At 40.9% G+C, this 13,692-nt stretch overlaps 1 protein-coding gene across 1 annotated transcript; it reads left to right on the top strand.

The window, feature by feature from the left end:
- Positions 1-2,205: 2,205 nt before the first annotated feature.
- Positions 2,206-8,798, top strand: LOC124271448 (tripartite motif-containing protein 45-like). The gene is made up of 2 exons (XM_046706605.1): positions 2,206-2,316; positions 5,452-8,798. The coding sequence occupies exon 2, from the start codon at positions 5,475-5,477 to the stop codon at positions 6,612-6,614; it is 1,140 nt and encodes a 379-aa protein (XP_046562561.1). The 5' UTR covers positions 2,206-2,316; positions 5,452-5,474; the 3' UTR covers positions 6,615-8,798.
- Positions 8,799-13,692: the final 4,894 nt, after the last annotated feature.

The raw sequence follows: 13,692 nt of genomic DNA on the forward strand, positions 1-13,692 counted from the left end.
TACTTATGTCAGAATAATGTTTGTTGATTTTTCATCTGCCTTTAATACTATTTAACCTCATTTGTTAATTGATAAACTTTCAAAATGAATGTTAATTCTAACATCATGAAATGGATTAATTCATTTCTAGTTAACAGACAACAATTTGTACAGGTTAATAATGTGAAATCATCAATTGTAAACACATCAACTGGCGCTCCACAAGGTTGCAGTATTTCACCAATTTTGTTTATATTGTACACCAATGACTGTGTATCCAACACAGAAACATGTTTTACAGTCAAATTCGCGGATGATGCTGCATTGGTAGGCCTTATGAGGGAATCAGAACTTAGTTACAGAGCTGACATTTCCAAATTTGTAGGATGGTGTAAATCAATTTTCTTTTTTTTTGAATGTGCAATAAAACCAAAGAAATGAACATAGATTTTGGAAAAGCTAATTCAACAATAAATGCTGTAACTATTGAAGATAATGAAAGCGAAAGAGTAACTGAATACAAATATTTGGGTACTGTTTTAGATTCGAAACTCTCCTGGAACGAAAACACTGAGTAAATATATAAAAAAGGACAGCAACGCTTGCATTTTTTATGGAAGTTGAAACATTTTAAAATCGACCAAACTATCATGATGTTATTTCACAAAACCTTTGTTCAAAGTGTCATAAACTTTAATTTCTTAAGTTGGATCGGGAACCTGTCTGTTCAGAATAAAAACAACCTTTCAAAAATCGTAAACACTGCGTCTAAAATTATTGGGCTTCCTATCGAAAGTATCGGCAGTTGTTATGTGCTGCAAATTTTATAAAAGGCAAACAAAATATTAAGTGATCCTACTTACATACTCTTTTCTGAATATTCATGATTACCTTCTGGAAGGCTTCGTATGCCGACTCTAAGAACAAACAGGGTTCGCCACTCATTTGTTCCAGCTAGTATTAGATGCATTAACAACAAATTCTGTGAATGACTTGTCTTTCAATTGTCCAAATTCTATTCAATATCTATGTTTGTGTACTAAATTGATGTATTTATATCCTGATTATTTCATGATTCCCAATTGCAATGTTATGTATGGCTGCTTTATGAATGAAAAACTGGAGAACGTATGATGCAAAACAAATTTCCCTTGGGACAATAAAGAATGATCTTATCTTATATCTCTTATCTTAACTGGGATTAAGTAAAAACAACATGTAAGTATGCACCAAGGGGATTAACAACATCAACAACAACAACAGCAACAGCAACAACAACAATGGATAATGGTAATAATGCAGTGACAATAGGAGGATGCCAATTGTCCATGAGGCAGAACAAAACTTACATGCCTGATAAGATTAATTAGCAATGATATCTGGAGTGCTCTGCTCTGTTGTTTTTATCAGTTCACTGTATGCAGATGGGATGAGATATCCTGGGCCTAGACTTTCGAAGCTCTCTTACCGCTAAGATAGTCGGAAGTGACACACATTAACTTCAACTTACGTCTATCTTAGCGCTAAGAGAGCTTCGAAAACCTAGGCCCTGGGCCCTTATTCTCGAAACGTTCGTAGCCCTTTTTGATCGTAGCCAATGTGTTAAGAATGGGGTTAAGAAGTTCGTAGGGCTACGAACGTTTCGAGAATAGCTAACCTGGTCTCTGTTGATTGAGGGTTTGTGTCTCCGGATTCGAACTGTTTCTGCCAGTTTTCTTTTGGTGAAGTCCTGGTGGTTTTTAGATAATATCTCTACATTGTCCCAAATTATGTTGTGATTAGGACAGTTAGGTGCTGAAGCACTTCACTATTGCTTGAGAACGGTATAAGAATTTATACCGAAACGTCCACAAAGTATCTTACTTTCTTCTTACCCACCAACTTCTAAAGTGCCAATCAATCAGGTACATTTAGACAAGTGAAGATTCGGATTAGACTTGGTCTTCGCCAACCTATGCTTCTCTTAGAGGCGACACATGTCATCGTATCCCAATTGTGGATCACTGGATTGTCTGGTCCAGACTCGATTATTTACAGACCGCCGCCACATCGCTGGAATATTGCTGAGTGCAGTGTTAAGCAACAAAACAATCAGCCAACCAACCTGACACGCTTATATTACGCTGAACTTGTGTGTGTGTGTGTGATATGCATACGAAAACACAATAGATGTCAGCACTTCGATTAGGCAACCAACGTTATCATGCACCTACATCTGGGTTATCTACGAGACATGTGTTTGTCGTATGACATCACTGATATTATGGTGGATGCACCCCTAGTGTAGGACGTTGCAGTGTTCACAAATGACATTCACAGACGTTTAAGAAGGTGACGGTGAGTATATGTAGTATATTGTATTCCATATATTTTGGGACAGGTATAAAGACATATTGAAGTAGTAGCCATTGGCGAATTAAACAAGTGCATTATGAGTCTTTGCTTGACATGAACTTCTGGTCAACCTTTGAACCTTAATCAACTACCCACAATGCCTTGCTTCAGTTAGGTACGTGTGAAACTGAGCCGATGGAGCTGAGAATTGAGAAGGCTGCTGTAATCCCTCACTCAATTTAACTACTGACAGGAATTTCATCTTAAAGAAAGAACAGGTTAATTTTTTTAAAAAGCAACAGATAAAAACCTTGATATTTTTATGCTCTTGTGTATATGATCGGTCGTTTAAAGAAAGAGTCCAGACGAATGAGTGAGTGAGTTTAGTTTTACGTCGCACTCTGAATAATAGAGTCTGGACCAGACAATCCAGTGATCAACATCATGAACATCGATCTACACATGTCTCAACAAACAATGCGATGACAAGTCTCAACCAATTCAACGAGCCTGACTACCCAATCCCGTAAGTCGCCTCTTACGACAAGCGTGGGTTGCGGAAGACCAATTCTAACCCTGATCTTCACGGGTGGAGTCAAGACGAACGTAAACGTAAGACACTATGACTTTACAGTGGTCTCTAATGATTTGGAGCGGGATCACTGTGACGTCACAGAACGTCACCTCATGGTGTCCATAAAAAGGGTGACTGGACAGTACTGGACAGTACACCAAGGCAACATACTGGTGCACGTCTTTTCTGGTTGCCTTCATCTTCACAATGCATCATCAACAATAATGTTGTGTTGGCGCTCGCCCGGGTTCGATTTCCCACGTGGGTACAATGTGTGAAGCCCATTTCTGATGTTCCACGCCGTGATATTGCTGGAATATTGCTAAAAGCGGCGTAAAACTAAACTCACTCGTTCACTCACTCACTGAACTTACATTATATTTTTCTTGATTACAAAGTATTGTAAACATGGCATTTATAAATCTATACTGAGACACATTGAAAAAGCATAGCCGAGTTAACATGCGATATGCGAAAAAACAAGATATGGGATGAAATCAGTTGTTATTATTTATGAAATGTACATGGAATAAGCATTCAGTCTGTTAAAGGAAAAAATGGAATGTTGGCGACAGGACAGTGTATTCCAAACTGAGGCTCCCCTGTTATCACAGTCAGTATCTCGTGTGGCCTCCATCAACCTTGGCCCAGGCATGGATACGTTGGGGCATAGAGTCACAGAGACGAGTAATGAAGGCCGTAGGAACGTTCCTCCATTCTTGCTGCAAGGCCAAGGTCAAATCTGCAACGTTGGCTGGAGGTGGCTGACGTCTGTAAACTCGCCTCCAAAGTTCGCCCACAAGTAATCAATGGGGTTTAAGTCTGGTAAATAAGAAGGCCAATCCATCATAATGATTTCAGTTTGCTGAAGGAAGGCTTGTGTCACTCTTGAGGCATGGGGGCGTGCGGTGTCATGCTGGAATATCAACTGACACTGACGTCGTTGGTGACGGCGCAGCAAAGGAACGACTTCAGGCCTTAGAATTTCATCCACATAGCCCTGTGCTGTTATATTGCCCTGAATATAAATGTGAAAGTCGCTCCTGAAACGTGCGTTTATTGCTCCCCAAACCATCACACTTTCACCGCCGAATCGATCTCGCTGTCTGATACATGCATGGGTTTTACGTTCACCATGTCGCCGATAAACCATCTCTTCCATCCACAAAGGAAACACAGTACCTCGACTCATCCGAAAACACACTTCTACGGAAGAAAAGCCTTGGTCGACGTCCATACTGCTGCGCAACTGACGACGGGCCTGACGGTGACGGGGCTGGGACCAAGGTAGGGGCGCCGGGATCGTCACCCCGCGTGTCTCAGCCGCCACCTGACTGTAATGGGGTGGATTCGTCTCCCATGTCTGCCAGTTGTGTTCGCTGCTGTTGCTGATGCCGTCCTGAAGCGATCTCGGAGGTGCGCCAGTCGAATTTGTCGGTCTTGTCTAGCCGTCGTAACCGGAAGTTGACCTGGTCCAGCACACACTCCGGCACAGCGATGACTTAACATAACATCACTGCCACAGGCTAATTTGCATATCACGTGAACGGACTTTTCTCTTGTTTGTAATCAAACGCGCATATTCATAATAAGTAAGAGACAGGACTCACGAAAGCTTTTCGGCGCTCTCTTCATAATGTTTTACATTGTTACATATATATTCTTCCACAACTGCGACAGTTAGGTCTATGACAGTACATATTTAGATATAAAACTGGCTGCATCGTTTGCTTTCCGTCGGCTTCGATGACAGCACATGGAGCCGTACAACCTATGTAAACAAAGGATCGCTACGCAAATCGAAATAGTGTTACATGTTTTAGGATATTTTCTCAATAAACTAAACCATTCTATCAAAGATGTTTAATTAGTTGTGCAGACTCGTCAAAAATTAAAGAGTTGAGAAATATGTAAGTTATATTGAATGGACGGTGCAAGATGTGACGAATCGTCACATTTTTCTGGCCTGTGGTAGAGATACTATGCTGGCTTGCCGCATGGAACTCTGGGTAGGAGAGTGGGTCCAGCACTGTCTGCAACGCTTACTGTTTGTTGATGTCTACTGATAAGACGGCTGTCTGTGAAGTCCCTGCTTTGAGCGTAAATGCTTGAGACCTCGGGCAGTGCACGTACATTTTCATTTTCACGATCCCATTGCGTTGTCAACGTTACGGGGGAAGGTATATTTTAGAGATTATGTCTGCTTCAAAATAACATCCAATGGATTTGAACTCTGACAATAGGTCTAAAACACGTCTTTAGAAAGCATTTCAAACGTTAGATAATTCATTCACGTTTGTTATCTTTCTTTAAAAAGTATGCTAACAAAACTTCTATGCTTTTTCAAAGTGCTTCAGTTTATGAATAATTACAAACAATTTATGTATATAATATTTTCGGAATTTTAATGGATCAACAATTTATCCTGAGGTAGCGTTCCCTATATGACCAGTTTATTGGTGGATTCAAACATAAATGGTGTGTTGGTGGTGATACGAGTTTAAATTGATGTCCTCCAAGAATCTGTTGAGTGTCAGTAACAGATTCCATCTGTGTATTTACAGGTGTATTGTTTACAGGTGGAAACATGGCACTATCAAGACATCCAGGCATTGCCAGCAGCGTTACTACGAAGTGCACAAAGTGTGCGACCACATTTGGTCATGCCAACCACCCCCGTCTTCTTAAGTGTCTTCACGGAATATGCAGCTCATGTTTAACAGATCTTAGCAGTTTGGGTCCAGAAGTAAAGTGCCCTGTCTGTGACGATAAAACAAATGTGAAGGACAGTAGAGCTGCCCTTTCTCTTCCAGTTGACTACGCCACTCTCAAGGCCATCCTGTTTTTAGAACTTACAGATTCCCAGGGAAAGATTAAATGTGATAAATGCCCCAAGGAGGACAACGCTACATCCAGATGTCTTGACTGCCGCATGTACATGTGTGACACGTGTAAACTTTTCCATGAACGTTTTTCCAAATACTTCTCAGAAAAACATGTCGTTGTTGCATTGGCAGACCTCCTGGAAAAGCCAGATATCATCATCAGTGAGAACAAGCAATGCGATTACCATTGGATGAAGGAAACATTCTTCTGCAAGACATGTGAAGTGCCTGTATGTTCATCCTGCCTGAGAATCACCCACGCCAGGCATACCGCATTAGACATTAAGAACCCACACGATAAAGCAACAGGAAAAGTGTCAAACATTAATATAAAATTGATCAATGATCAATCGGACATTGCGTCTTCCCGACGGGTTTTCAGTCACAAAGTCGAAGATGTCAACATAAAGATAGCCAACAAGGTCAACGATATTGGAGAGACGTTCCACCAAGTAATTCAAACATTAGAAGAACGAAAGAGATTCCTTCTTAGTAAGGTCCAAGAGAATGCTGGTGAAGAGCTTGAGATCATCACAGGGAAGATGGGTGATGTTAGGTCCAGAATAAGGAGATCCAAAGATGCTTTATCCAAGAGTGAATCTGTTCTCCAAGAATGTGCAGCTGCTGACATTATAACAATGAAGGATGTCATTACGTCCCGGCTGGTTCAACTACAGAAGGAAGCGCCTCTAGTATTCATCGTTAAGAACATACATCTTGAGAGGACAGGGTTTGATACAACTGAAAAATTAGTATCCAAATTGTGTTACGTGTCAGACGATATGAAGTCATCAGCAGCACCGAAGACTCGACATTTTGATTTTCGTGACATGCCAATATGATATATCAGATGGCGACCAAATACAATGTAAAGTCGGTTTGTATTCAGTTCTATTCTTGACTGTACTTCTTGGGATATATTCAATAGCAAGACCCATTTCCCTTCAGAATGATCTCGCGGTTCTAACAAGCATGATTTGGGTCTATTTGTTTTCCTCTTGATGACACCAGAATGAGCTGATTGTGTTGGAACAATGAGCATGTAGTATGATTTGGGTTTAGTTAATAGTTTTTCCCTTTACTGACCCCAGAATGAGCTGATTGTGTTGGAGCAATGTGCATGTAGTATGATTTGGGTTTAGTTCATAGTTTTTCCCTTGATGACCCCAGAATGAGCTGATTGTGTTGGAACAATGAGCATGTAGCATGATTTTGGTTAAGTTCATAGTTTTTCCCTTGATGACCCCAGAATGAGCTGATTGTGTTGAAACACTGTGCATGTAGTATGATTTGGGTTTAGTTCATAGTTTTTCCCTTGGTGACCCCAGAATGAGCTGATTGTGTTGAAACAATGTGCATGTAGTATGATTTTGGTATAGTTCATAGCTTTTCCCTTGATGACCACAGAATGAGCTGATTGTGTTGAAACAATGTGAATGTAGTATGATTTTGGTTTAGTTCACAGTTTTTTCCCTTGATGACCCCAGAATGAGCTGATTGTGTTGGAACAATGTGCATGTAGCATAATTTTGGTTTAGTTCACAGTTTTTTCCCTTGATGACCCCAGAATGAGCTGATTGTGTTGGAACAATGTGCATGTAGTATGATTTGGGTTTAGTTCATAGTTTTTCCCTTGATGACCCCAGAATGAGCTGATTGTGTTGGAACAATGAGCATGTAGCATGATTTTGGTTAAGTTCATAGTTTTTCCCTTGATGACCCCAGAATGAGCTGATTGTGTTGGAACACTGTGCATGTAGTATGATTTGGGTTTAGTTCATAGTTTTTCCCTTGGTGACCCCAGAATGAGCTGATTGTGTTGAAACAATGTGCATGTAGTATGATTTGGGTATAGTTCATAGCTTTTCCCTTGATGACCCCAGAATGAGCTGATTGTGTTGGAACAATGTGCATGTAGTATGATTTGGGTTTAGTTCATAGTTTTTTCCCTTGATGACCCCAGAATGAGCTGATTGTGTTGGAACAATGTGCATGTAGCATAATTTTGGTTTAGTTCATAGTTTTTTCCCTTGATGACCCCAGAATGAGCTGATTGTGTTGGAGCAATGTGCATGTAGCATGGTTTGGGTTTAGTTCATAGTTTTTCCCTTGATGACCCCAGAATGAGCTGATTGTGTTATAACAATGTCCATGTAGCATGACTGGGATCTATTTTCTGTTTACCTCTTTACTGGATTCCGGACGTTCATCTGGATTATATGCAGAAACTATGCTCTGATGATCGGTTAGAGTGTAGATAAGTAATCAGGGGTTTATTGTGATTAATCGTATTAAATGATCAAAATATTCAAATCCAGTTAATATATCTCCTATCATCCTATGATGGAAATGATTTTGTTGATGAAATGGCAACATCTTGAATGTAACTTTAAATGGATATGATGCTGTTTAGTTTCATGCTGTTTCATTAGGACGATAGTTCTAGATAGGGTATTATTAGCTGGCATGTGCAGGTGGGTAGTTTTAGGAAAATACGACTTTGTTAGGTTAGGATTTCTGAAAACGACCGTAAGAAGATACGATCTACACATCCCTTCAATAGATAGATAGATAGCGGTATATTATTTTTTTCTAGGTCGTCTTGCTACTGGGTGGTAGGGTTGAAACGTTATTTCAGTGTGTTTGTCTTGGTCTTAACTGTCAGGAGGTATACTTTAGTATTTCTCATGAATTACCCCAAGCCGAGATACTCTAAGGTGATAACTAATCACTACATCCGAATTAATTGCTTGATCAGCATTCTAGTGTCAATAATAAAACACACAACTTGATGGATGATGTGTGCAATAATCAAGAAATTGTTATCTTTAAAGTTGTTTGTTTTATTATTCACAGCCGAATTGATTGACTATCTATGCAACTGGTCAATTGTCTTTTCGTTTGGTTTTGTTTGTCTGTTGTTTAACGCCAATATCCCAGCTATAAGACGGCAGTTTGTAAATAATCGAGTTTGGGTCAGACAATCCAGTGATTGACATCGTGAGCATCCCTCTACTCTACTGAAATACGATGACGTGTCAACCAAGATCCCGTTAGTCGCCTCTCAAGACAAGCATGCGTTGCTGAAGACCAATATAACCGGGATCTTCACGGGTCAACTGTCCTTTCAAAGTTTGGAGTTAGTTAGTTAATTAGTAATGTCTTTAGTACTTAGTAATAGTGGTTGTTTAGCTGGTCAGTTGGAGTTATTGTTTCACGTATGACTGCTTTAAGTGGCATTAAGAACCAGCTGGCATGACGAAGAGGAACAGGTTTTATGGATTGACAGCTTCTTTGGTGCTATAGTTGTTTCCTCTTCGTATTTGCTAATGGTGTCTTGGTGAGTGATCATTGACAGTGTTGGGCATTGAACCATGTGTTTGTTGGTCTTTAGTTATTGTTTGTTTCTAATAATAAAACTGTGAATTTTTGCCACGTTTCCTGGCATTGGTCTATTATCATTTCATCGAGTGCGGTGATGTACGGAAACACACGAGGATGATAATCTCTTCATCAATTAATGTCGTGTTTAAAATGATCGATATTTTAAAACTAATTAACGTTTGAAACCACGTATGAATAAATGTATTAATCATCTCATAGATTATATGGAGATCAATGTTTTGTGGCCACATTTAACTTCAGAGTGAGTGTGGATTACGCGCTATTTGTATAATTCCAGCAATATCACGGCGGGTGACATCAAAAAAGGGCTTCACACATTGTGCCCATGTCGGGAATGATACCCGGGTCCTCGGCGACACGAGCGAAAGCTTTAACCACTAGACTACCACTTTAACGTCAGAGTGAGTAAGGGAGCTTAGTTATACGCCACTTGTTTTAGCAATATTCCAGCGCTATCGCGGCGAGGGACATCAGAAATAGGCTTCACACATTGTGCCCATGTGGGGAATCGAACCCGGGCCTTCGGAGTGACGAGCGGACGCTTTAACCACTAGGCTGCCCCACCAAACCCCTTAACTTCAGAGTATCTCTTCGTCGGGAAAACCACATCTAAACTGGAATATGAGCCAGCAGTTCAGCATAATCACATCGGTATTTGGTGTTGACTAAAACTATTCCTCTCAAGTACATAGATAACGCTACATAGTATCATGTACTTATCTAATCGTTAACACTGTCCACTCTGCCCTGTACTTTAGTATACTGGATAGAGAAAGACAAAATAATGTTTCGACGATTACCCTGTACCGGAGGAAAGAGGAAGAGTTCTTGGTGTTTATGAGCCATCTGGTGGGTGTCTGTAAATCGCTGACTATGACCCTGACAACTGCCATTAATTTTCGCTAAATCAATCATTAGATTGTCGGGTTTCTTTGCAGACCCTCGTCGTGTGGCAGAGTCACTACTGTGCTACTCAGGCTACGTATATGTGTCTTTACGAACACCTGGTGTCTTCACTGATTGTCAATGGTCCATTTGTATCATTTCAACAGCTATTTTCCCTTTACAACAAATGAGTTGTTGACGTTAGTCAAAGCCGGGTATTTTACACTGACGTTTTATATTAAGAGTGGTGATCAACCTCCCGTATGGTTACGTTGACATGCAATCCAGAAAGATACGTACGGAGCCTGACCACCAATCCACCCGAGAAGACCCGGGGATCGGGGGGTTCACACATGTCATCGTATCCCAGTTACGATCACTGAATTGGCTGGTCCAGGCTCGATTATTTACAGACCGCCGCCATACAGCTGGAATATTGCTGAGTGCGGAGTAAAGCTAAACTCACTCACTCACTAGTCGACCGCCTCTGACGACAGGTGAGACACCTATGGCGGGGCGCATATGTATAAATACATATTTGAATCGCAGAGAGATTCCACCTTGTAAAAGAATGGGCACTCTACAAAAATGTAGACAAGTGATAATATAAAAATACATCGCCTACTGTGCAGGACAACCCAGTGCATCACAAATCAGATATAGATAACATTAATGTATGACGTCACAAGACCGATAACACAAGCCTGTCCAGATGAAACCCACACGGACATAACTCGCATGAAACCATATAGCGTGTGTAAAATAAAATGTGATTTACAGCATACTCGTCATTCTCTTAATTCAAATTAAAAGAAATTAAAATTCCACATTTTATCATAACCTGCCTAGCTAGTTTCATTCCTTGTCGGGACGGTGATGTAGCCTAGTGGTTAAAGCGTTCGCTCGTTACGCTGAAGAACCGGGTTCGATTCCCCACATGAGTACAATGTGTGAAGTCCATTTCTGGTGTCCCTCGCCGTGATACTGCTGGAATATTGCTAAATGCGGCGTAAAACTAAATTCACTCACTCACTCACGCACTGAATCCTTGCCAGGGTATACACCAGTTCTTAAAGAAAAGAACATCTGAAAGATGATTTGTGTACGTGGAATAGCTTGACAAATGCAATGCTGCTTTACAAAACTAATCGAGCGAAGGTTCGGCACGGATCCCATTAGCCAGATGAAGCAATAACAGGTTACTGCCATAACGTCTCATTAATGGCCTAGAGAAGTTGAAAACAAGATGCCAAATGGTTTCATACATAATGAAACTTCTACATGGAAACGTTCTGACGAAACCAATCCAAGGACAATGTCACTATGTCATGTCCAATTGCCAGCCTCTGGTCTGTGGCATCATTTCAGTGAGCGAGCGAGCCAGCGAGTTTAGATTTCACACATTGTACCCTGTGGGGGAATCGAACCCGGGTCTTTGTCGTGACAAACGAACGCTTTGACTACTAGGCTACCTAACCACCTATACTCCACTGATGAAAATGGGTATTTAATGACGTAAAGAAAAATATGTGGGTGGGGGGCGTAGTTTTTTGTTTTTTATGCCAAGCTGAGGTTTAAGCGTCGAGCCTGTAAATACAGCCTTATCATTCTTACACATACTGTAAAAGAGGTAGGTGATCAGTTGTAGCTAACACTGTCCACAATAGGTGTTTCTTTGTCTGTTTGTTTCTTTATTTGTTAAACACAGCACAAATATGTAGGGGTGTTTTTTTTCAATTACCGTTTTTGCGTTGTGATACAATTAACTGAAACTGCATTTCCTATGTTGTGTCTATAATTGGAAGATTTGTATGTTGTTTAACGCCACACTCAACAATATACCAGCTATATGGCGGCGTTCTGGACCAGACAATCTAGTGATCAACATCATGAGCATCTATATATGCAACTGGGATACGATGACAGAGAGCCTGACCACCCGATCCCGTTCGTCGCCTCTTTCGACAAACATAGGTTGCTGAAGACCAATTCTTACCCGGATCTTCCAGGGTCTGTTATCCTGTAAGTAATCAAATCTGGACCCGAAGTAACCACTGATTGCTATTGTGAGTATGAGAGAAATATTCTTCAGTAACTCATCTCACCTATTGTGAGTAACCCGTCCCTTGTCATTCGCTCAACCTAGGCACTAGAAAATGTCAATACAGACAATAATATCATCCCCATCTCCAGGGCATACGTTACGATCACTCTCCACTATACCCTGGATGCATCCACGGCTTGGCCCGACGATTTTCTTACCTCCCTTGGCTGGCTTTTTATCCAATCGGGTGTCTACGCTGGGAAGTTGAGCGAACCAATCACAACTCACTTTCGCTTCTTAACTTATCCAATCGTTTAAACAATTGGCAACACAATTGATGCAGAGGGTACTCTGAAAGATGTGGAGGGAATTCCTTTATATATTTTTGAAAATTTCAGATCTGTTAATTTGTCTATATTATTTCTCCAAAAATCTGAGTGGTACTGCGAACAAACCTTCACGACTGCGACCGCTATTTTTGTTGACACTGGCAAGCTTGGATGTAACGGCGGCTTAGCCGATTGGCTACTGTGAGAATGCGGAGTCAGCAAAGGGAGATAATATAATTATCGGGCCAAACCGTGGATGCATCCAGGGTATAGTGGGGAGTGACCGTAACGTATACCCTGGAGATTATCGAGGATGACAATAATATATGACTCAAAAACCATTACTGGACAAAATAAGTTAGGGATATTTATATTTTTATGATTGATATTTTATCAGTGTGTCAATGAATAAATAAATAATTAATGTATATCTTAAAAATAATGCAAAACAATCTTCCAAGGGGAAGAAAACAGCTCTCTGAAATCCAACGAAAGGTCCGATCACTGCAACTTGTGACAATTGTGTTTGTAAATATATTGTAAGGTAACATCAAGTATTACTGCTGGTATTTTGTAAACCATTTGCGTTTTTCTTTATGCCCAAATTATTTGAGAGCTCGGGGAGACATAGCTCATACGTCCGCACCCACAGCAGTTCACGAGTTGTCAGGCAACGTCACGTCACGTGTGTGGGGCAAGACGTCAAGTGTGCGTCGCATTAAGACACCTGCAGTGAAATAAGGAACCTTTCTCTTTTTGTTCTCAAAAAAGCATATTTTTTTGGTCCCCAGAACTACTAAATGGCCTCACTCAAGCAAGTGTACATTTGTGAGTGTGTCGAGTGCTTTGTAACAAATTTCTTGAAGTAGTCGTGATATGCCCAACTGACGCTTTAGCTATATATCAAACAACGGGCCGAGTCTTCAGCGTGGGAGTATAGAGGAACGGGGACTAACACACCATGGTCTTAAAGGTGTCGTGCCGGGAAGGCTAAACATTTGTCCGAGCCTCCGAGTGAGGCGCGCCGTGTTCATTCAGCGATAACATTGAATTGCAAGTACACGTACCGCGAAAGCTATGCTCATTGAACCGAAAAGCGTCACGATATTAGCCTTCCCGGCCATGAACCGTCTTAAATAGTCATGTACCAGTGAAGGTCCTGATTAGAATTGATCTTCAGTAACCCATGCTTGTCGTAAGGTGCAACTAACGGGATCGGGTGGTCAGGCTGGCTCACTTGGTTGACACATGTCATAG

Source organism: Haliotis rubra, unplaced genomic scaffold, assembly GCF_003918875.1.
Source record: "Haliotis rubra isolate DU_JTF1 unplaced genomic scaffold, ASM391887v1 Scf160, whole genome shotgun sequence".
Classification (NCBI taxonomy): domain Eukaryota; kingdom Metazoa; phylum Mollusca; class Gastropoda; order Lepetellida; family Haliotidae; genus Haliotis; species Haliotis rubra.

Bases quoted from the DNA above. Each gene is read 5' to 3' on its own strand.
- LOC124271448 (XM_046706605.1), top strand. From the start codon at position 5,475: ATGGCACTATCAAGACATCCAGGCATTGCCAGCAGCGTTACTACGAAG.